General features: G+C 44.5%; 1 protein-coding gene across 2 annotated transcripts; it reads left to right on the top strand.

The window, feature by feature from the left end:
- Nucleotides 1-9: 9 nt before the first annotated feature.
- Nucleotides 10-22,760, top strand: arfgef2 (ADP-ribosylation factor guanine nucleotide-exchange factor 2 (brefeldin A-inhibited)). Of its 2 annotated transcripts, none has more exons than XM_080015413.1 (31): nt 10-78; nt 352-485; nt 1,968-2,202; nt 2,292-2,391; nt 2,774-2,913; nt 3,234-3,342; nt 3,858-4,047; nt 5,576-5,687; nt 5,768-5,973; nt 7,037-7,121; nt 7,301-7,472; nt 8,173-8,324; nt 8,649-8,777; nt 9,373-9,531; nt 10,766-10,913; nt 11,073-11,169; nt 11,293-11,333; nt 11,428-11,597; nt 12,622-12,946; nt 13,284-13,444; nt 15,747-15,877; nt 15,960-16,089; nt 16,171-16,306; nt 17,585-17,723; nt 18,088-18,145; nt 18,373-18,481; nt 18,574-18,713; nt 19,651-19,828; nt 20,043-20,181; nt 21,072-21,189; nt 21,994-22,760. In XM_080015413.1, exons 1-31 carry the CDS (start codon nt 28-30, stop codon nt 22,141-22,143), a joined length of 4,344 nt encoding a protein of 1,447 aa, XP_079871539.1. In that variant the 5' UTR covers nt 10-27; the 3' UTR covers nt 22,144-22,760. The 2 variants fall into 2 exon arrangements, with proteins under 2 accessions (XP_079871539.1, XP_079871540.1); XM_080015414.1 differs by having other exon boundaries at nt 58-78; nt 18,577-18,713.
- The last annotated feature ends 1,586 nt before the right edge of the window (nt 22,761-24,346 follow it).

Genomic DNA, 24,346 nt, shown 5'->3' with positions numbered 1-24,346 from the left:
TCCCGGGTCCGAGTGGAGCCTCCCCAGATGAACGGCATCCGGGAGGACCGGGCATCCGTGTCTTCCGCCGACATGCTGGTGAGATGGCTGAGCCTCCGGGATCCAGCTGGATAGATCGAGTCGAGACCATAACGCGAGAGATTTGCCGTAACCCTGCCTGGCCAGGGGGCGTCTCAACAAACCTGAGGCCCCTCGAGCCACTCGACTCCACCACAAATCTCTTAAATCTCCAGGGTCTGCGGTTGAAAACTGAAGCAGCTGACAGATACTCGGGGGCGCTCCGGTCTGGATATGATGTTTTGCTTGTCGTCGTATCCGTTTCCTAAATGCACTTTTCTGTGTGTGTCTCAGGACACGGAGACTCTTCAGGGCTCCCATGCTGCCATCCGCTTCTCGCACATCCTGCAGAAAGATGCCTTCCTGGTGTTCCGCTCGTTGTGCAAGCTCTCCATGAAGCCGCTGGCAGACGGGCCGCCGGACCCAAAGTGAGTTGTCGAACAACGCAGTTAACAGTGTTTTTATTTTATTTTTTTTCTGTCACTTAGAACTATAACATCGAAATTATTCTGCTCATAAAGCCTCTTCGCTTCTGTGTTGTTTAGTTGGTGAATTAGTAATGCTGTGTTAAAATAATCAATAGCCTGATGCAATGGAATTAGATTATTATTTTTTTTTTCAATTTCTGAATCAATTTAGCAAATAATAATAATTGATGGTTAAATAGTAGTATTGATGGTTAGTTTGTGTTATGAGTCACAGATGTAATCATTTCAGTCCTTTTTATTTTATTTTATTTTTTTGAAACACTGACAACAAAAACATTTAAAAGAATCATTATTTTTTTCTTTTCATAATTTATTTATTTTATTTTAGGTAGAAATTGACTTTACTTTTTTTAAACACAATATCTAAGTAAGTGTATTGTATTCATGCCATTTATTTTATATACATTTTTGTAAAAGGTTCCATACAGTACAGCAACTCATTAAAGCAGTGTTTATCACTGAAAAGAGAAATTATCACTGAAATAGAGGAATTAAAGTAAACTGTGTATTCTTTTTGTAATGCATATATAGGTGGTACCCGAAAAATGTGGTAACAATTCTCATTGTGTATAAAATTTCAATATATCGATATAGAATCGTGCTGTTTGCCATCTCATCGACATCTGATTGAATTGAATCGTGACCTTTTGCGAGATTCTCCCCAATACTCAGCCCTAGAATTAGATTCCTTGTCATCCAGGAGACACGCTTCATTATTCAGGGTCCGGTTGTGGTGTCCTGTTCTTGGATAATTGCCCAGTCGACAGGATGACGTGAACCATCTGGGGAAAATACAATCCAAATCGTCTGCACTCTTATTGTGAAAGGCTTTAGCGGATGTAGCCTCCGGCGCTTATGTCTTTTCCCCTTTCCAAATTAAATATAGCTGCCACCTGTGGACACACAAAGGCCCACCTCCTTCGCCGCAGGTTATCTCGGCCCCCCCCCTTTTTTTTTCCAGCCTGGCCAAGCTCAGTCCTCTCATCTTACTGTAATGTTAAGCGCCGGTTGCTGTATGGGCCGCAGTAAGCTGAGCCACGTCCGATCCTCAGAGAGGAGGCAGTCTGAGATGCTCGCTGATACTCAATTGTTCTTTCTTGAAACACTATTTATAGACCAGACAGTTGATATATTGGTCTGGTATATGTACGTCCGTAGTTAATAGATGTGCATGCTTTTAATTTACAATTGCACAATATGCAAAATTGCACAATACCCAAGCACCTACCAAAATAAATAAAATAGACAATGAGACTAAGATTATATTTAAATGAATAAAAACAACATTGTAAATCAGTGGTTTGCTTTACGTGAAGTCCTTGCAAATGCATAAAAACAGTGCTTGAAAAAGTGCTTTCAAGTCATTGAACAAAATTTTGTAATGCCAGAATGAACCCTCCTCCCCCCGCCCTCGCCTCCCAGGTCCCATGAGCTGCGCTCCAAGGTGGTGTCGCTGCAGCTGCTGCTGTCGGTGCTGCAGGGTGCCGGGCCCGTGTTCCGCACCCACGAGATGTTCGTCAACGCCATCAAGCAGTACCTTTGTGTGGCGCTGTCCAAGAACGGCGTCTCCTCCGTGCCCGAGGTCTTTGAGCTGTCGCTGGCCATCTTCCTCACTCTGCTCTCCCACTTCAAGGTCCACCTCAAGATGCAGATCGAGGTCTGGGCCCGGTTTTTTCTTCCGTCAGTGCGTAAAATACCCCCCCCCAAAAGACACAATCCTCATACACACTTATTTTCTGTTCGCAGGTGTTTTTCAGGGAGATCTTTCTGACAATCCTGGAGACGTCCTCCAGCTCCTTTGAGCACAAGTGGATGGTCATCCAGACCCTCACGCGCATCTGCGCAGGTAGGTACTAAAGAGAGAGAAAAAAAAAAAAGTACAAACGTTAGAAAAATGGCAACAGATATTTTGCTGTTCATTCTCATGTGACCCTGGCATGTTTTTCCTTAGGTTGTTTCTTTTTTGTTTGTTTTTGACAGCAAAGGTTATTATTAATCTACACCATGTGAATGAAAACAATATCCAATTTCCAAAGGATTTTCTATTCATCCAGTGTGACCTCATCAAGCTAAAAGTGATGTCATTCAGACGCCAAGAAGAGCATTTCGTTCTGTTTGGTTTCCGTTAAAGTTCACCTTCCCCCTCATTTTTCCCCCCTCACAAACGGTGTGTTTATCTATGAGTAAAAAAAAATGAAAATAGAAAAACCTCCACTCATTACCCTCAGATGCCCAGTGCGTGGTGGACATCTACGTAAACTACGACTGCGACCTCAACGCGGCCAACATCTTCGAGCGGCTGGTGAACGACCTGTCCAAGATTGCACAGGGCAGGAGTGGCCAGGAGCTTGGGATCACCCCCCTGCAGGTACAGGCACCCAGACACTGCTACTGTTCCTCCTGGATTAGTTAGATTGGTTTATTACTTTCTAGAAACTGATCTACTTACTGCTGCGCTCAATCCATCTTTGATATGATGAGAAACGAGAATGAGCTCTGTGCAACCACAGTTCCTCGTGTTACTTTTTTTATTTGGTTTACGTATCGGTGTATTTTTACACATTGGCATTGAAAAGTACCCGTCGATCATAAAGTTTAAGTAGGAAGTCTGTCTTTTATCTAAAGTTATGCCCTGTATTTCGCACCATACAACATTTCTGTGATGTTTGTGTTGGCTGCGCTGTGCAGGAGCTGAGTCTGCGGAAGAAGGGCCTGGAGTGTCTGGTGTCCATCCTCAAGTGCATGGTGGAGTGGAGCAAAGACATGTATGTTAACCCAAACCTGCAAGCTAACCTGGGTAAGTGTGTGTGTGTGTGTGTGTGTGTGTGTGTGTGTGTGTGTGTGTGTGTGTGTGTGTGTGTGTGTGTGTGTGTGTGTGTGTGTGTGTGTGTGTGTGTGTGTGTGTGTGTGTGTGTGTGTCCCAGCATTCCACCCAAATTAATGTTGTCATTAGAATATAGGTACTTAATTTTTTCCTGAAAGGAAATTGCAATGTCTCAACATCTCACATCCAAACAATAGGCAAAATAATAATAATCAGGCAATACAATAAAAAAAAAAATATGAAAAGAAGAAAATGACAATATATGGACAATTTTCAAAATATACAATAAACCTGATAGTTAACTACTGTTCATTACATCATACGCCTCATCATACACCTCTAAGTTAATGTTTAATTTGACTCGTTTTTTTGCTGTTATATGAAACAATTATTGGAGTAATGTTTCCACCTCCAGCGGTACGGGGAGGTGCCTGTTAAAGTCGTCTGTGCGTGTCAAAATGCTCACGGTGTGTGTGACGTGAACGCAGGCCAGGAGCGCCCTGCGGAGGTTGAGGGGGCCGAGCTGAAGCTTCCGGAGCATTTGGCGGGGCGTCGGGACAGCGCCAGCTCCCTGGACTCCACCGTGTCCTCCAGCGTCCCCTCCTCCCAGCCGGACCACCCCGAGCAGTACGAGGTCATCAAGCAGCAGAAGGACATCATTGAGCACGGCATCGAATTGTGAGCCTCACTCAGGGCTTTTATTCTTATTTATTGATAGCTTTTAGAAAAATACCATGAAATGTTTTTTTAAATATATATATCAATGTGTATATATTATTTTTAAATATAATAATATTATATTTATTTTATAATTATATTCATTAAAATCTTTTATGTTTTGCCAATGATTTTTGGCACCTCACAGTACCCTGGCAACCACTAGGGGTTGAGAATCACTACTTTAAAACAAGGACTAATCCATGGATGTGAACTCGGTTCCAAGTTTTTCTAGTCCTTCATTTTGCAGGGTTCTTACTAGATCCTCGAGGTACTTGAAGTGCTTGAATTTGGTCCTCAGAAATGTAAGCACTGAAATACCTTGAAAATAGCCCCTTGTGTACTGAAGTGCTTAAAGTCCTTGAAACAGAACTTGATCATTGAAAACCTGTAAAAACCGATAGCCCACCTGCTTTGTTATTCAAAAACGTGATGTAATGACGTTTTTCCAGAATCACTTCTATCACGGAAATGTACAGTTAATCCAGTATGATCCCAATAACAGGCTGTGATTAATAATGATTGATCACAAATTTTAAATATTAGTATTTACTTGTATTTTTTGGGGAAGATAAAACAAATACATGTCTGGCGTTGGATTAAAGAAATGCATGATAAACTGGTTAGGAGAATCTGGGTTGTTTTTCAATTATTTATTTTTATCTTTTTTTTAAATCTCAATTTTACATGTCTGCTTAGTTTTAACATTTTCTGAATTAGAATTATAATCTCTTAATTTGCTGAGTAAAAAAAATCTCTGAGTGCTTGCATTGCGGGTGCTGCAGACTGCACCGGGTGATACAAAATTACTGTCAATAAAAGTTTTGTACTGTATTTCAGCAGAAATATATTATTTTTTTATAAATCAATCCCTGTAGTTAATTATAACAACAAACATTTTTTCGTAAGTCCAGCTTACTGTACTGTATCAGTATACCTACAAGGCATAGTGATATGTAATCCATAATGGAGAGGGATCAATATTCTCTCTGCTGCGTGTCCCCAAATTAAAACAGTGTGTTTTTATTTTAGAGACTTTCTCTCGCTCACTCACTGTCTCTCAGGCTCCGCAGAGCCAATCGATTACCCCCCCCCCCCCCCCCCCCCCACCACCACCAACAACAACATGTGAATAAGGGGAGTACCGGCACATATTTATTTCCATTTCAAGCACCGCGCACTGGGTGACACCAGAACTAGTGACGCCACTGGTAATACGATTAATTTGCATTAAAAAAAATGAACGCGACCGTTAACGTTGACAGGCTTAATTTTAATTCATAAAGATCACGTTGAAAATGGATTGTATTTGTTTCCTTGCAAATTTAAAAATAGTGTTAAAGTACTCATTGTAGTCATTGAATTTCATTTTGTGATGCCAGAATGAACCCTGATTTTGGGATCATATCCTTTTGTCTGGATGAAGAGAAGACAATGTCATGGATTGTACAAACAGTCTCTCCTTCTCTCTCTCTCTCTCTCTCTCCAGGTTCAACAAGAAGCCAAAGCGAGGCATCCAGTATCTGCAGGACCAGGGCATGCTGGGATCCACAGCCGAGGACATCGCCCAGTTCCTTCATCAGGAAGAGAGGCTGGACACGGTCGGTGGTATATACACACACTTAACGCCCATCCGTAACTCCGGCATGAAGTTACTCAGTCCCGTTGCCGCCGTCCACAGACCCAGGTGGGGGAGTTCCTGGGTGAGAACATCAAGTTCAACAAGGAGGTGATGTACTGCTACGTGGACCAGCTGGACTTCTGCGGCCGGGACTTTGTCTCTGCACTTCGGGCCTTCCTGCAGGGCTTCAGGCTGCCGGGCGAGGCCCAGAAGATCGACAGGCTCATGGAGAAGTTTGCTGCACGCTACCTGGAGTGCAACCAAGGGTGAGCTTGAGACACGTGGAGGCATTCCTAATCATTTCTATCTCATAAAATGTAGTAGGTTGATTGTATAATTCGGGGCGTGGAGTGTCCCTGTTATGTATGGGTGCAAATTACGGATGGAGGGAGACAGGTCCGATCTACACCTGATCAAAGGTCTCCTATAGCCTTCTCCCCTCTCCTGATAAGCAGACTGTGCTACGACTAAAGTCCGACTAAATATTAGTACAAAATGGGTTTTGTTTTTATAAAAAAAAAAAAAGAAAGCGAAACAGTGTTGGGCAAGTAATGTGATCTGTGTACGCCCAACCACCGTGTAACACCGATAACCGCAGCAACCCAAGTACCTACCGAAAGTGGTCCAAGGAAGGACAACAGGTGAACCGGGAATAGGGGCATGGGCACCTATGGGCTCATTGTTGACGTGGGAAACGAAGTCCAGCCCGTCTGGTCCAATCCCACAAAAAAGCTACTTTAGCACAAATTGCTGAAAAAGTTAATGCTGCTATTATAGAAAGGTGTGAGAACACACAGTGCATCACAGCTTGCTGTGTATGGGGCTGTGTAGCTGCCGACCAGTCAGAGTGTCCATGCCACCTGTCCTGTCCACCACTGAAAGCGCCTACAATGGGCATGTGAGTGTCAGAACTGGACCATGGAGCAATGGAAGAAGGTGGCCTGGTCTGATAAATCACATTTTCTTCTACATCGTGTGGATGGTCTGGGTTAGGGGACGATCTGATGGAGCATCTGTGAGATGTGCTGGAACAACCAGCCTGATCCATGGAGGCCCCACCTCGTAACTTCCTGGGCTTAAAGGATCTGCTGCTAACGTCTTTGTGCCGGATACCACAGGACACCTTCAGAGGTCTTGTGGAGTCCATGCCTCCACGGGTCAGAGCTGTTTTGGCGGCACAAGGGGGGAGCTACACAATATTTGTGGTTATTAGTGGTGGTTTTAATGTTGTCACTGATCGGTCTGTGTTGCTGCTTTCCAAGACAAGTCATTAAACGAAACATGTCTCTTCCAAACATTAACCGTGTTACCCTGGTATTTCTTTCACAGTCAGACATTGTTTGCCAGCGCAGACACTGCTTACGTGTTGGCATATTCTATCATTATGCTCACCACAGACCTGCACAGTCCTCAGGTGAGAAGACTTGTTGTCATATCATGCATTACAATAGGTTATATGTTTACATCTATGAATCCTAAATCCACTGGTTTATGTGAAACCACCGCATTCCACATCAAAATAAATTGAAACACCTTTGCCGCATCACTTATGTCAGCGGAGCACTTTTCCCTTGCACTCCCCTCGTATTGCAGGTGAAGAATAAGATGACCAAGGAGCAGTACATCAAGATGAACCGCGGCATCAATGACAGCAAAGACCTGCCAGAGGAGTACCTGTCTTCCATCTACGACGAGATCGCCGGCAAGAAGATAGCCTTGAAGGAGAGCAAGGAGCATTCCATCACTCCCAAGTCCAGCAAACAGAGTGAGGAGTTGTAAAAGCTAAACTGACGGAAGGGTTGAAGGAGGATGGATGGTTGATGAGTTGATTGAATCTTTAAATATCCCGCTTCAGGAGATGAGAAATTACTTATTTAAGGTGTTAGTTTCAAGAGGTTTGATTCCTTTTTATAGAACAGGGGTTCTCAAACCTTTTTCAACCATGGACACCTTATACAGTGTGTATACACACCCCTTATGTACGAGAGAAAATAAACCGAGGACCCCAAAAATGTTCTAATCAGGCCTTTTTCCTCACATATGTACATAGGTTATATTGGAAAAACAACACAAATCAAGGGAAATGTATCAGAAGTATTTGTATTGCACCATTTCAAAATACACAATATAAAAGCAATGTATTTAAATAACAAATTTCATGAAGTAACATAGCTAGCTACACAAAATATCACACACAAATTAAAATGTGCACATGGCAATGTTTTTGTCCAAAAGGAGATAATTATATACGTATATATTGCATTAAAGTATTATATTTCTAAAAATTAAAAGATGGTACCTATTCAACGTGCGCAAAAATGAACTTTTCACTGGCACCCTGGCCTAGTGCAGTGGACCCCACATTGAGAATCACTGTTATAGAAAGATGTCCTCCCCGGCCTCGCCGCAAAGCAGGAATGTCTCTTAAGCCCGACGGTGACGCCTCCTCCGTCTCCCCTCCCCAGATGTGGCCAGCGAGAAGCAGCGTCGCCTGCTGTACAACATGGAGATGGAGCAGATGGCCAAGACGGCCAAGGCCCTGATGGAGGCAGTCAGCCACGCGCAGGCGCCATTCTTCAGTGCCACGCACCTGGAGCATGTCAGGCCGATGTTCAAAGTAGGTGTATGAAAGTCTCTTTTAGAAGTCTGGATGTTGACGGGGACTTCCTTCAACTTTGCGGAGAGTTTGCCGAGGCCATAACAAGTCCTGACGGCGTAAAAGAAAAACGATTACGGAACGTTTTACGCCTTTTGTAGCAGGTCGTCCTGACTAATCGGACCACATGTTGTTTGTGCTTACACCATCTATCCAACAACTTTTATTTTCACAAGGTTGAAAAATAAATTCATAAATAAATGCTTCCACAAAAAGACCAAAGTATTAAGAAAGGTAAAAGTTGCAGGACCTGCGCCTCACTTGCTCCTCCCCCGTGTGCTCCAGCTGGCGTGGACCCCCTTGCTGGCGGCGTTCAGCGTGGGACTGCAGGACTGTGACGACCCTGAGGTGGCCTCGCTGTGTCTGGAGGGCATCCGCTGCGCCATCAGGATCGCCTGCATCTTCAACATGCAGGTCTGCTCCACGTTTACAACAAATGACGTTGCTTTCGGTGTTGTTTTTTTCCTAAATCTGAATTGCTCTCAAATACTCGGTCTAACATATTCGCTCTACAAATTTGTGCTATTTACAGTGGGTATTTATTCATACTATTTTTGACATACAGTGCAATTGCTTCCCATTCAATTTCCAATTCGGGTGACTCCACTGATTTCTCGACTGATTTTTGCTTCTTTTTCTGGTAAACGATAAGTTGTCCAATCAGCGTTTGGTGGAGTGGCCACATTGGCGCAGGAAAAAAAAAATGGCCTCTTAACCTTCTCTGGGTTTTGATTGGGGAGATGCTTTAGACGTTGAACGTATACTCGTCTCCAAATATCAGCCTCCAAAATATTGCACTGGATTCAAATTAGGAGTGACTATTGAAGCACCGCCGCTCAAGTGAGCGCTTTGACTTGGCAGCCGGTCAAAGAGTTGAACTTGGAACTTCACACGGTCATAGTCGTAGAACAAAGTAGCCGTTCGGACCAAAGTTCTCGGGGCTGAAATGAGACTTATCTTCACTCATGTCTTAGTCTTTGTGTTTATCTACCGCTGCCCCCCCTCGTAGCTGGAGCGCGACGCCTACGTTCAGGCCCTGGCCAGGTTCACCCTGCTCACCGCCAGCTCCAGCATCACGGAGATGAAGCAGAAGAACATCGACACCATCAAGACGCTCATCACCGTGGCTCACACGGACGGCAACTACCTGGGCAACTCCTGGCACGAGGTAGGTCCACCCCGCACCCGGGTGAATGAGGGCCTGTTGGTCCTCAATGAACATGTGACAGAAGCAAATAAAAGGTCTGGTGTTGTGCTGTTTGCTCTTAATAGGCCTCATTCATCAATCATTCATATGTACAGTATATAATAATATCATGAAAATAGGAATATTTAATAATAAAAGAATGGCTTCTCTTACCAGTTGAAACCAGGCGATCAGCCAAACTCAGCTGCTTAGAGATTAATATGAATCCTTTGTAGCATGTGTAATGCATATGTAAAGTTAACCAATTGTACATACAACAGATTCAATTTATGCATCCTAGAATTTTCTTGCCACACACAAAAAAACGAGGATACGTAATGAAGAACAATAAAATATAAAAATAAAGTTTGAATAAAGAAGGATTATTATTATTGTTGTTGTTGTTGTTGTTGTTGTTGTTGTTGTTGTTATTATTATTATTATTATTAAAATCGGTTCATATTATTTATTAATATATTTCTTATTGGATAATTTGGAATATGTGCTAATTTCTACAAATCGTGGTTCTAATATGCCATTTACATTCAGTTCAAGTTCAGCAATATAATTTTCCAGGGCTCTGACGTCTTTGTGATTTGTGCGTACAAGTGGTCTGAGGCAGTTCTAAATTTGTTCCTAAATTAAGAACGAATTCAAGGAAGAAAATATTGATGGATCCCAAATGTTTTCTTCCAACGTGCGTAGGCGCGTTGTAAGCACAGATCTGTGGGGCGTGCAAATTTGAGAGGGGCAGGAGTAAATTTGCATGAGACCAGTGTTGCCAGATTGGATTGGCAATTTCCAGACAATTTGTTGAACATTATGGCTGACTAACATGTTTGATAGTAACATAACAAAAACTGTCAATTTATTACAAAACCAGTCAAATGTTTTCAGAAGTAGCCCAATTGGGTGGGAAAAATTCCAAATCTGGCAACCCTGCATGAGACCTCATTGTTTTAAAAATGTATACTCACAGTCTATGCTCTTTGTCATTTTATTGTCATTATCCAGAGGAAGTGGGAACAACTATATGTACTAATACTCAATACTCAACTAAAGCAGAACCACTGTTGAAGTCAGATATGAACTAAAATCATAATTTACCAGGCAATGATTCTCCTTTTCGTTTGCCACAAACTGTTACTCCACGGCCACCAAGGGTCAGTGTGGTTTGAGCCTTGCTCTGTCTGACCGCGCTTCATGTGCGCCGTAGATTCTGAGGTGCATCAGCCAGCTGGAGCTCGCCCAACTGATCGGCACCGGGGTGAAGACGCGCTACATCTCCGGGGTGGTGCGAGACCGGGAGACGAGCATCAAGGGCTTCCCGGCCGGGACGGAGGAGTTCATGCCTTTGGGACTGGGTGAGAGGAAGCCACAGCCATGCAAACCCCCGCTCACCAATACCCACTGTGTCTGTGTCCGTCTGGTGTTCCGGTTTTCTGCATCAATGCCATTAATTGACCCCTCCGGAGGCACATGGATGCATATGTTACCTTATTGTAATGTGTGTGCTGTCGCAGGCGGCCTGGTGGGCGGTCAGGACAGGAGGCAGATGGCTCACATCCAGGAGTCAGTGGGGGAGACCAGCTCTCAGAGTGTAGTGGTGGCCGTAGACAGGTGAGGTGTCCATATGGAAATGTAACATGTGCCTTCATATGAATACACTATGAACCTGCGTGTTCTTAATGAATTTAAATGTAACAGGCTTAACAGTTACCCCCCCACCCCCCCCATTTGCAGAATCTTCACTGGTTCCACGAGACTCGACGGGAACGCAGTGGGTGAGTGTGCCATTCTGTGTTTCGCCTTTTGATTTTTTTCTCCCCCATCTGTTTTTTAAGTTTGCAACTTTTGCGCCTCCTTCTTTGCTCCCAGTGGACTTTGTGCGGTGGCTCTGCGCCGTATCCATGGACGAGCTGGCCTCCACCCACCAGCCCAGGATGTTCAGCCTGCAGAAGATCGTGGAGATCTCCTACTACAACATGAACCGCATTAGGCTGCAGTGGTCCCGCATCTGGCAGGTCATCGGGGACCACTTCAACAAGGTCAGCCAGCAAGGCGGAAGGCTTCTCATGGGTCTTTCGATAAGTGTACCAAACCTGCGGTGACCAAATTTCCTTGTTTGAAAAACAGTGTATTTTTTTACAACTCCCAGCAACACCAAGAGTACGTTGTATCGACGATAGAGCTGTCACAATTATTACATAATTACCTGATCGTAATTACTCAAGCAAATCGCGCCGATCCATCCAAATTTAAGGGGAAATTTAAAATGATTTTTAGAAATGTTGCAAAATAGAATTTGGGTGAGCTGCATTTCTATAAGTTGAGGCAAATAAATTGTCTTCCCGTATTTTTATGTTCCAATCTTCAACGTCAATAAATGGCTCTTATGCAATAGGTGGCCATGTATTATTTCAAGTTTATTATAATAACAGGGTTCTTACCAGGTCCTTGAGGTGCTTGGAAACTTAATTTTAATTTAAATTCTGGTATACCGTGAAAATAGCCCCTTTTGTGCTGGAGTTTGTGCTGGAGTTCTTGAAAAGTCAATGGAAAAAAGACATGATCATTGAACACCTGTGCTAATCCCCCTGGTTTTGCTAATGAAATACTAACGTGATAAACGTTTTCCAGAATAGCTTTTTTGACATGGATTATGCTAGGGAAATGTACATTTCATTTAAGCCAGCATAGTTGGAAATGAACGTGTGTGTGTGTGTGTGTGTGTGTGTGTGTGTGTGTGTGTGTGTGTGTGTGTGTGTGTGTGTGTGTGTGTGTGTGTGTGTGTGTGTGTGTGTGTGTGAGATAAACATATTAATATTATATTATATTTTAATAAATAGATCACATTGAACATTTATTGTGTTTGGCGTGAAGTCCCTGAAAATGAAGGAGTAGTGCTTGACAGTCCTCGAATTTCATTTTGTAATCCCATAATGAACCCTGCAATTACAAAATGAACAAAAAAGACGATTCAATTGTTAATTGAGATTATTTGCATGACAATTGATCATCGACTACAATGCCCTACCTGAGAAGCTTCCTTTCTGCTGGTGCTCCCTGAAGGTGGGCTGCAACCCCAACGAGGACGTGGCCATCTTTGCCGTGGACTCCCTGAGGCAGCTGTCCATGAAGTTCCTGGAGAAAGGCGAGCTGGCCAACTTTCGCTTCCAGAAGGACTTCCTGCGGCCCTTCGAGCACATCATGAAGAAGAACCGCTCGCCCACCATCAGGGACATGGTGATCCGCTGCGTGGCCCAGATGGTCAACTCTCAGGCAGCCAACATCCGCTCGGGCTGGAAGAACATCTTCTCGGTGTTCCACCAGGCGGCCTCGGACCACGTCGAGACCATCGTGGAGCTGGCCTTCCAGACCACGGGTCACATCGTCTGTGAGTAGGATTCTCCCCAGGCGGCTGTTAGAGTTAATCATTGTGAGGCATTGTCACACCACAACCATTTTTTCCATGTGGGCAAGCTGCGTCAAAATAATGATTTGCTGGGTATCACATTCTTCAATCTTCAGGTTTTGCCCGCTAGCTGTCTTGAGCAATTTTGGTGGTTTTCCATAAGTGAAGTAACATTTGCATGTTTGATATGCAACGAGGGCCGCCAAAATCCACAACCAGCTCAGTCAATATTATTATTTTAAATTTATTTATTTTTCTCCACTCCCTAACCATCTCTTCCGCTTCCATCCCTCCCTCTCTCCCTCCCTCCCTCCTTCAGTGAACACCTTCCAGCAGCACTTTGCGGCAGCCATCGACTCCTTCCAGGATGCAGTGAAGTGCCTGTCGGAGTTCGTGTGCAACGCCGCCTTCCCTGACACCAGCATGGAGGCCATCAGGCTCATACGTCACTGTGCCAAATACGTCTCGGAGAGGCCACAGGTATCCCAATCACAATGCAAGCTATTCTATACAAATATAGAATGACGTTGAATGTCAAGGGAAACATTTACAAAGTGGTGGACATGATGGCCAAGTAGTGGATAGCATAATGCAGGTAACGTGGTAGTAGCTATAGAGTGCAAATTTAAAATAACATGAAATAAAATATATGATAAAATAAACAGAAGTTAAAAGGGAGTAGGACTATGTTAACCAGTGAGCCCACTATGGGCAGTTGGGGGTTACTCTAAAGAAAAGAACAAATGGGACAAGGGAAAATAATAGTCGTAGTTATAAATGTTGTTAGTACTCCTACTTATCATTATATATAATTGGAACTGCCATGGAATACTGCCTCATGAATATCCAGTTAAATATATCCAATATGTAATATAGATATTTATTCTGTGTGACTCTTCTAAGAAAAAAAACAAACTTTTTTATATATATATATATATATATATATATATATATATATCGTAAGTATGTTATGAAAAATAATTGTCCGCTGGGCCTCAGGTTGGGTTACATAATCTTATTCCAGTAAGGTGTTTATTTACACAGTTTTGCATATAAGTCAGCTCAGTTTACTCAGTGCGAGTGCACTTATCAGAATGTGAATGTTTGTCAGTGGATCAGCAGGGAGGGTGGCTTGTTTTTGGAGCCCTCCTGCTGAAGTGCCCCAGAGCAAGACCTGGAGGAATGTCTTGTAACTGACCCCATAACACTCCCTTCATGTCTCCCATCATGTGGAGAGAGAGAATAAACAAATCATGATTTTACTTTTAAGCCTGCTTCCCATCAAATGTGTAATCGTAACTGACAGTCTGCTCCTCCTCCTAGTGGCCATCGGATTAACTGTGTCTGAGTTTCGCACAAAATATGTTGGGGGAAAATGGGAGAGGATAGCGTTTTTCCAGTACAACAGCGAGTAGTTTCATCAACTGGACATTTGGCATGTTCCATGAACGGGAGTTTAAAAACATCAATTAACATATAGTTTGCGAAATGAGAAGGGGAAAAAAAAAAAGTACACACAAAAGTGAATGGTGACAGCCAAGATTAAATTTACTAGCGTCATTATTATATGTACTTGACTTGTTGACTTGGTTCTAAGCCCATTTCCAGTAAACAACAATGTCCGGTTGTAGTGTCCAAAACATGAGTCGCATGAGTTGATAAAGGTGAACGTATCCCGGAGCCGCAATCTGCACCACAGCACACTGCAGCTTTTCGTGTGCGGAATCCAACTCTACATAGGAATGAATGTACAGTCGTATTCAGGATGAATCCTATTATGGCTTTTTACTTATCTATTTCTAGAATTGATAACAATTCTAGAATGACCGTTCACTGTAATTCATAGACGCCATTGTTATTTCCTTACAAGATCAGGTTTAAGGGCCCTCCCCATAGGACATTGGTGTGTATTGGTTGCGCTGCACAAGGATCTGAGCCGAGCAAAGCACAGGTGTGGAGGTGCGCGCCGCACCCACAACGTAATCCTTGTTGGGCAAATAGAAACAGGAGGTGAAGCAAATAGGAAGTATCTGCGCAATATGGAGGAGAAAGTGATTTTAGCAGTGTCTGTATTCCCTGAGGCAGAAGCGCAGAAGACAATGGGTTGTAGACACCACTTTATTGGAGAGAGGAGGCTCGGTAGAATTAGCAGAAGCAGATCGAACACGTCATGACAGGGCTCCTATCCTAAGTGACTGTGGGGATTGGGGTAAATTTTAACCTGTTGCTGCAACAGGTATGCAGGCACCTTGACCCACCTTGACCCAATCACCTGACCCAGTCAGGTGTGGCTGCTCAACCAGACCATCCCTACACCACACAGTCCTTACAGATTTGTCGATACCTTGGAAGGAAATCCCTGTTGCGGAAACAGGTTTCCTATCAAGTGGGTTTCAACATGCCTGGTTTAAATGTTGTGGAGACTAGCGATATGACCCATGGCCAATAAATATTACTTACAAGATATGATAATGACTATTCCTTATCATTAAAATAAGATATGATTGTCTGAAGACATAGATAATATATAAATATAATGAAGCTAATATTTTATACAGGCCAACTGAACTTAAAATGATAATACCATGAACAATATTACTATTGTAGAAGTAATGACAGCCGTCATATTTTCAAATAATTTGTTTTCGCCTAGCGTCCAAAAGTGAGCATGCGCACGCTAGACTGAGCGCAAGGCACACGGCGTCCTATGTGAAAGCCGCTTCAGAGTTTTTATAAAGTTCATCAACTTCTACCCCTCCCATTCTGCGTCCATCCCATCCAGGCCCTGAGAGAGTACACCAGCGACGACATGAACGTGGCCCCGGGGGACCGGGTGTGGGTCCGTGGCTGGTTCCCGGTCCTTTTCGAGCTCTCCTGCATCATCAACCGCTGCAAGCTGGACGTCAGGACCAGGTACTTACGCTTCCGTCATCGCGCTCGAGGAAACACGGTCAAACACGGTTTCAAACATCTGCTTAACGTTTTTGTGAAACAGGGGTCTGACGGTGATGTTTGAGATCATGAAGAGCTACGGCCACACCTTTGAGAAGCACTGGTGGCACGACCTCTTCCGGATCGTCTTCCGCATCTTCGACAACATGAAGCTCCCTGAGCAGCAGACGGAGGTCGGGGGTCAGAGATCTGCACTGCGATGCCAGTACGAGGGGAACTCCGTATCGATAACTCCCCGATGTTTCCTCTCCTAGAAAACCGAGTGGATGACGACCACCTGCAATCACGCGCTCTACGCCATCTGCGATGTGTTCACGCAGTTCTACGAGCCGCTCAGCGAGGTGCTGCTGGCGGACATTTTCACCCAGTTACAGTGGTGTGTCAGGCAAGGTGAGTCGTGAATGCCAGCGAAGAGGAATGAGGTCAATGATAGGACGCGCTTTGTTTTGTGCTCATATCTAGTGATTTTAATGATAAATGACAAAGACACATGTACAGTAGAAAACCTCAAAAATACACTCACTCACAATTTGAAACAACTTTAATTTTCTTTCTGACTTTAATTTATTTAGGGAATTTTGTAGTTTAAAAGTCTAAAATGTCAAACGGTGCAGCCGTGTTTTAGACATTGAAAATGCCTCCATTGACATTTAACAAATTTCAGAAATCTAACAAAGTCTGTCACCTTAATAGACATACGTGAATAAACAAAATGGATTTTTTTTTTTCCCAAAATAAAATCTCGAACTATAAATGCATGCATCTCAATATTTACTTTACTCCCCTTTAAAAAAAACAAACGTAATTTACCCAAATATACATTTGTGGCAGACCAGCATGCCACACGCCACCCGAGTGGCCTTTTCAGGGCCGTCCAACGCGGACGATGGAATAGAAAAATACCATTTTATTCTAGCGAGTGGGCAAGGTGGAACAAGCCTGGAGCAGATGTACAACGTGTGTGGGGATGGGGGTTTAACCTGTTGATGACTCTCACGAGCAACAGGTAAACAGCCACACTGATCCCAATTACCTAGACCCAGGACAGGTGTGGCGACTCAAACCGCACCGCAACATTAAATTTATAGTAATGTTGTGCTGTGTACTACAACTTCTCCCCAGGTTAAAAACTTTTAAGGGCACACTCAAATATCGAAGTTTTATGTGCTGTAGTTAATGTCAATGCAGCACGTATGTATGACATTTAGATGCAAACATGTTCTCATAACATTTCGAGCGAATAAAAATAGTAACATGAAAAAGTACATTTGACAACTAAATTAGTGGTGGGGGGGGTGTTTTCACGTTATTTCGATGATACAGAAAACCTTAACGATTTCCACTTTAATGCAGCCCTTAAGTCTTCGAGTCTTTCTGTGTCGACACATGGAGAAATGGCCAGCTTCCCTGCCATAAATAGATGTTAGTGATGATTATGAATTGCTTGCGGCTGCAATTAATTACCACTGCAGACAGACCCAGAATCCACATCCCGTTTCCACGGACAGATGTGTTTTGCCCATATAAATAACATAGACCCATCTACTTCTAAGTTGTTGTGTTTTTTGTTTTTTTTTGTTGTTTTTTTTAAGAAATTGTTCACATGTCATACGGTTTTACAACATTGTTCTATCTCTCTCGCTCTCTCTCTCTCTCTCTCACACATAGACAATGAGCAGCTGGCGCGGTCGGGCACCAACTGCCTGGAGAACCTGGTGATCCTCAACGGGGAGAAATTCAGCCCCGAGGTGTGGAAGATCACCTGCTCCTGCATGCTGGAGATCTTCCAGAACACCAGCCCCCACGCGTACGTCCTCCGGGGCGACCACACCACCAACACACCGGGGGGGGGGGGGGGGGGGGTTTGCCGACTCGCAAAACGGTCTTTTTATTCATTCTTAATTTTGTCATCATCACTCAAGATACTGTAAAGAGAAAAACGGAATTTGAGTGTTCAAATTGTTTGAAATGGAGAAAGTAGCGACTTGAACAATCTTCGACGTTGGAAGCATGAATGGAAATGGGGAAAGTGTAAACATCAAATTAATATTTGAGACAATGGCACAGACCTCGTGACTTAACGGGTTGAATGTTGCGGTTCCGGCTCTGAGAGTAAGTCATTTTGTCGCATCACATGACTGACGGGCTGATCTGTTTGTTCTTCACATCAGCTTGTTGACATGGCGACCGGCCGGACAGGAAGAGGAGTCTGGTGACGGCAAGCACATGGTGAGGGGAACAGAAAACAACAAAACAATGACTTAAAAAAAAAAAAAAAAGGTTCCTGCGAGGCCGACAAGGCCTTTTTTTGTTTTGGTATCAAAACCTTTTAGATGTGGCTGCTGTCAGAAAGCACGAGACGTCCACAGCGTCCGTGTTTTATTCATGTAGACCGTGAAAAGATGAGGGCCCACTCCCGCTGTCTGTCCCTTACTGTCTGCTCGTGTTGTCTCCAGGACATCGATTTCGACAGCCAGTCGCAGAGCAGCTATGACAAGGCTCTGTCGGAGAGGGGGCACAGCCAAATGTCCAGTGACGACACCTGGAAGGGGAAGTCCAACGCCCGTGAGTATCCCACACACTCGCCCGCATGTTCAAATTGAAATAGAATACCTTTATTCTCATCTCAAACTGTTCCGTCTCGCCGGCCACCGCAGGAGTGTCGGACCAGAAGCTGTTTGCGGGGCTGCTGATAAAGTGCGTGGTGCAGCTGGAGCTGATCCAGACCATCGACAACATCGTCTTCTACCCGGCGACCAGCAAGAAGGAGGATGCGGAGAACATGGCTGCCGCGCAGGTCAGCGGCGTCACGCCCTGTAACCCCCCCCCCCCCCCCAGCCAGCTCCGTTTTTGTTTTACACCCCGCAAAGATAGACGGGGTTCTTACCAGGCGCTTGAAGTTCCGTCCCACGGGTACTTAAGTACTGGAATACCTTGGGAAAGGGCTTGAAAAGTGCGTTGGCGGGAAGAAAAAAACGCGACCATTGAAAACCTGTGTTGTTCCCGTTGTTATTCAAATTGTAACGTTATACGATGAATTACATGTAATAATGTCATGTAGTAAAAAAAATCTAGTATGGCTTTTACGACATAGATTATGCCAGGGAAATGTAAATTTAATCCAGCATCGTTGGAAATAGATTTAGACATTTATATAGTAATTAAAATAAGATGTTAAGGGGTGTGTGTGTGTGTGTGTGTGTGTGTGTGTGTGTGTGTGTGTGTGTGTGTGTGTGTGTGTGTGTGTGTGTGTGTGTGTGTGTGTGTGTGTGTGTGTGTGTGTGTGTGTGTGTGTGTGTTCTCTCATTTAAATAACGGACAATCAGGCTAAGATTATATTTTAATTAATAAAGATTACATAGGTTTTGTGTAGAGTCCTTGAAAATTAAAAAAATAGTACTTTGAAGTCATTTCATTCATTTTGTAATGCCAGAATAAACCCTGGGAAGAGGATAATTTATGGTCACGGTCATCATAGGGAATTTGAGATGATGACATTTATAATGGATATTTGCTCTGATATTAATCCAACTGAGGCTCATCACATTGAACTCTGATCATCAGGATATCAGACCAAGTCTCTTTCAACCAGATATCGTGATTAAAAACACGAATAGACTAGAAAAATTGTATTAAATAGGAGAAAATGTATGTACTCAGTTGAGATTAAGAGGCACAGATTTTTCCTGACGTTCAACTCTACTTGGCTTTCTCTCTCTCTCCTCCCTTCTCAGAGAGATGCTCTGGAGGAGTCCGAGGCCGGGGGCGGGGCCGCAGCAGCGGAGCAGGGCATGTATGGGTTCCTGTCGTCCGAGCACCTTTTCAAGCTGCTCGACTGCCTGCTGGAGTCGCACACCTTCGCCAAGGACTTCAACTCCAACAACGAGCAGCGGACGGCGCTCTGGCGGGCCGGTCAGTCGGCGTCACCCTCTAAAATGATCTTTGTTTACGAGGTCTGCCCGGTCTGCCTCCCAGTAATTCAGAAATCCTTTACGAATTGGGTGACTCCGGACAGCTGACACTCTCATCACAAAATGCTGTCCTGTACGATTGCGATCCGTAAAGTTTGATAGGGCGGGGTCGTCTCATACATCACCCATCCTGCGTGTTTTCCCCTCTCTCCCAGGCTTCAAGGGCAAGTCCAAACCCAACCTGCTGAAGCAGGAGACAAGCAGCCTGGCCTGCAGCCTGAGGATCCTGTTCCGGATGTACTCCGACCCCCAGCTGCACTCCTCGTGGTCCGACATCCAGACCCGGCTGCTGCTGTGAGTCCTGCACAGTCCGGCACTGAACCGTCTTCCGTCATCGCTCTGGAACTAGACCAAACGCGTTGGCGCGGCGTACGGGCGTGGCTTGGCATGGAGCGTACGTTCAAATAAAACGCGTTTAGATTGATCAGATTGATCGCGCTCTTTTCAAAAACATTTCCCATGTAGTTTTATCTGGTGTTTCTATGGAAAAGGATTGTGTAGTTCGAAAAAATAAAAAAATAGACCTCTCATGCAAAAGTAGAGAAAATGCCGCAGCCAACATGGGCCGTGTAGCACCAGAAGTGACTTAGTACAGATCAAATAGGAAGCACATGCACGAGGCGCTGTGCCCTGCACCAACACGCCTGGTGTAGTTACACCGTCGATCTTATAAAGTGCACCGCTAATTGCCCCCTATCTCAGCCCCGGTTAAACATTAAACCCGAGATAAACAAGCTCCCGATTGCAACGTCGACATTGGATCCGTGTTCGGTTCAATGGGACGCGAGACCACGCCCACTTTTCTGTTGCTCCGTGGCGGTATGTGCGCTGTACACAATGTGTGTGTTGTGTGAGCGTGTCATGAGCCGATAGCGGCGCGGTTCAAACGCTGTTCCTGCGTGAGTCACCGCCGGACCGACATGTCACGTGTGCGTGTGCGTGTGCGTGTGCGTGTGCGTGTGCGTGTGTGTGTGTGTGTGTGTGTGTGTGTGTGTGCATGTGCGTGTGCGCGGGGGTGGTCAAACCGGGCGGCCGGTTCTTTCAGGCGTTCTCCTGCTGGCCTCACGTACAGGCGGTGTGTGTTGGATTCATCAACGTTATATTACCTTCTCGGTGGGGAAGGCCGGGGCCGTGCTAATTCGCCCAAAAGTGATTAATCGCTTGTCCGTGCCATGTTGTTGCAGGGTGTGCAGCGAGGCCCTGTCCTACTTCATCAGCCTGACCTCGGAGAGCCACCGAGAAGCCTGGACCAGCCTGCTGATGCTGCTGCTCACCAGGACGCTGCGGCTGCCAGATGACAAAGTAGGAGCCCCTGACCTGCTGTCGGCGCGAGCCGGTGACGCCCGCGAGGGCCGCTCTTTTTTTTTTTTTTTTTCTCCCCCCTCTCTTTTCTTCTCTTACTTCTGTCGCTTCTTGGAAGCCAAATTAAGCTCAGAGCGTTGGCACCAACTCCAAAAACGCTGTGCTGCCTTTCCCCCTGAGGCTCTTTACATAACTGGCACTGATCCGTTGCAGACGGGCTTTTCCCTGTTTGTCTTATCTTACCTCCCTCATCTCCACCTGAGGCCACAATCATTTGACCTTTTTTTTTTTTTTTCTCTTCACATTAAACTTTTATTTATTTTTATTTTTTTAATTATTAAATAACACGAGTAGGCCGTGACCACTGGTGTCAACAGAACCGAAAAATTGCATGCAGGCAAACCAGGGACAACCCCGGGGAGGGACCTCTGTCTAGATTTGCCAATATAATGAAGCCGGGGATGGCGGCCTGAGCCCTAATCAAATAAGCACTTTTAACCGCTGCTGCCCCAAGGGCCTGAATTAGACGTGAACGTTTTGAGAGATAACCATTTGAATTTATCACTCAGACTCGTCTGGCTGATGCTCATGCAAAGTGTTGTTTTTTTGTTTTGTTTTTAACCGAGGCGGCGACGGGGGGGGGGGGGCGGATTTAGGAACCTTTCCATTCTTGTTTCATTCTGTGAACACTTCCCAAGCCAAACGTCCGGTCCTTCCCGGGGTGTAGAGCTCGGGTTTTGTGGCAGTTTTGAACATTTTGAATGCCGGCTTTCACCGCTTTGGTCTTGTCGTCTTGTCTCCCAGTTCAAGGCCCACGCCTCCTGCTACTACCCCCACCTGTGCGAGATGATGCAGTTTGACCTGATCCCGGAGCTGCGGGCCGTGCTCAGGCGCTTCTTCCTGCGCATCGGCTCCGTCTTCCGCATCGCAGCCCCCGAGACACCTCCCTCCTAGGATCGGGGGGGGGGGGGGGACCCGGGACCCACGCGATAGGACGTGGAGCTTTGCCCAGTTTAACCAGTTTGCGGTGTGGGAGATCGTAGCCGCTCTTCTCTGACCAGAACTCATTTTGAAGTGCGATGTTTGAGTCTCTCTCGAAGTGTTGAAGTTTTTCGTTTGTGTTTTCTTTCACCTCCTGCGTTCGACTCAAGGAATCTCCTCCTCCCCCCTCCCTCCTTCCCCTCCCTGCGAGGACAGCACTGTGACCCCAGACAGGCCTCTCTCCACCCCCCCCTCTCCGACTCTTATCGCTCACAACTGTATCGACTAAAACCGGAACTATACATGGGGAAAAAAAAAAAGTATTTATTGATATTCCAAGCCCAGTATCCATGGCCATTTTTTTAATGGTTTCGTTCGAGTTTGTCGTTCGTGGTTCTTCTTTGTGAACAAAACAAGAATCAAAATAGTGAAAGCAAATGGAAGACAATGTCAAATTTTGTCCGAAGCTCGTCATCGCCTGAAGCTCCCGCGGCCGCCCGTGCCTAGTGGGGGGGGGGGGGGGGTCGAAAGTGAATCTGATCAGACCGCGCTGTGACGACCCTCAGCAGCTACGCATCCACGCCTGTTCCCAGACTCTTTCTGGCCTTGTTGCCTTTTTTTGTTTTCTTGTCCCTGTCCCTTCTTGAATTACTGCGCGTCAGAGGGTACGTCGCCGTCTGCAAAGAGGTCCAAGGCCCGAGGCCCGCAGCTGCAAGTGACAACAACCTCATTTCCATGGCAACCCTTTCTGTGATCGGGTGGAAACGCCATCTCTGACGCGGCCTTCGCTTGAGATTTTAAGCGTTTGTTTATAAAAAAAAAAAATTCGGTGTTTTTTTTTGTTGTTTTTTTTCTCCCCCAGGTCACTTTTAAATTTTTATTTATTTATTTATTTTTTTTTTTTTTGAAGATATGATTATGATTCTGTTTAGGCCGAGCGGCTGAGAGAGGTACCGCTTTCCTCCATCGTGCCCTCGTCGTCGTGGCCCCGCGAAGCCTTAGAATGCGCTGGGGTTCCCAACTCATTATTTAAAAATCAAGAAATCCAACAGCCAGAATACAACGGTGACAGAGGCCCCCAATTCACGAGTGGATGCGGTGACACATTACCTGCACAAAAAAAAACAGTATTCATTATTTCAATACATTTGTTTTATTTAATTTGTCAGGCCCGTGAAGAGTTCACTTTTGTGTTTTACAACTACTCATTGTATCGTCTTTCTCCAAATGATTGTAAAATGTCGACTTGTTGTACAGACGGCTTTAGGAAGGAAAACCAAACGGCTCTTCAGTGCAGATGGGAGACCCCCCCTTCACACTGGTGTTTTTTTTAAAGGATGTATGTAATTATTTAAAATGCAGTTAATTTCTTTTCTTTTGGAAGCATTCCTCCCCTCGCAAACAGTGTGGATGTCTACTTTTCTTCCCTAAAGCTAGGGAACATATAAATATATATACAGTATATGAATACATACAGATTGTAAAGTTACCTGTAAGATACATAGAAATGAAAAGTGAGATACTGTTCTATACATAATATTGTGATGTAATCTTCAGAGCATTTGGTGAAATGATCAATAAACCCTGAATTCTGATCAGGTTTTTTGTTTTTTTTTTGTTTTTTTTCTTATTGAGCAATCTTTGATTCTTAGGTTTTTGTTGGTGGTGTTCTTATCATTTAGTCGCTCTGAGCTATGTTGCACAATATCATTAAGAAAAAAATCAGCGAAATAGAAAAGTGCAGTCAAACTCAATTTTGTAGCTCATGAAGTGTCTGTGCTGAAAATAAAATGACTTATAACGATAACGATAAGGTCAAGGACAAGGCCACACACTCTGATTATTATTACATATTATCAGACTTCCTGCATTACTGTGAGATATCATTAATAATAGTACTGTTTCTTAAATATATGTAATTGATTATATTAATGCACATTGGGTCACTTTCAAGTAGCCTGATCTGTATATGGTGTGTTGCTTAGCAACAATCATAACAAGCCCCCCCCCTCCACATTTATTCACATATCAATTCTAAATATATCTAGAAAATGGTCCACACATTGTTTCTAATACATCATGTTTCTGGGTTGGCTTTTTTTACATTTAAAAATCTTAACAGATTTGTGGATTATGGTATTTATCCATCTTTATCCATCTCAGTTTAGGATTTATT

The sequence above is a fragment of the Zeus faber genome (assembly GCF_960531495.2).
Source record: "Zeus faber genome assembly, chromosome: 15".
Classification (NCBI taxonomy): Eukaryota; Metazoa; Chordata; class Actinopteri; order Zeiformes; family Zeidae; genus Zeus; species Zeus faber.
This window is presented reverse-complemented; position numbering and strand designations above follow the sequence as displayed.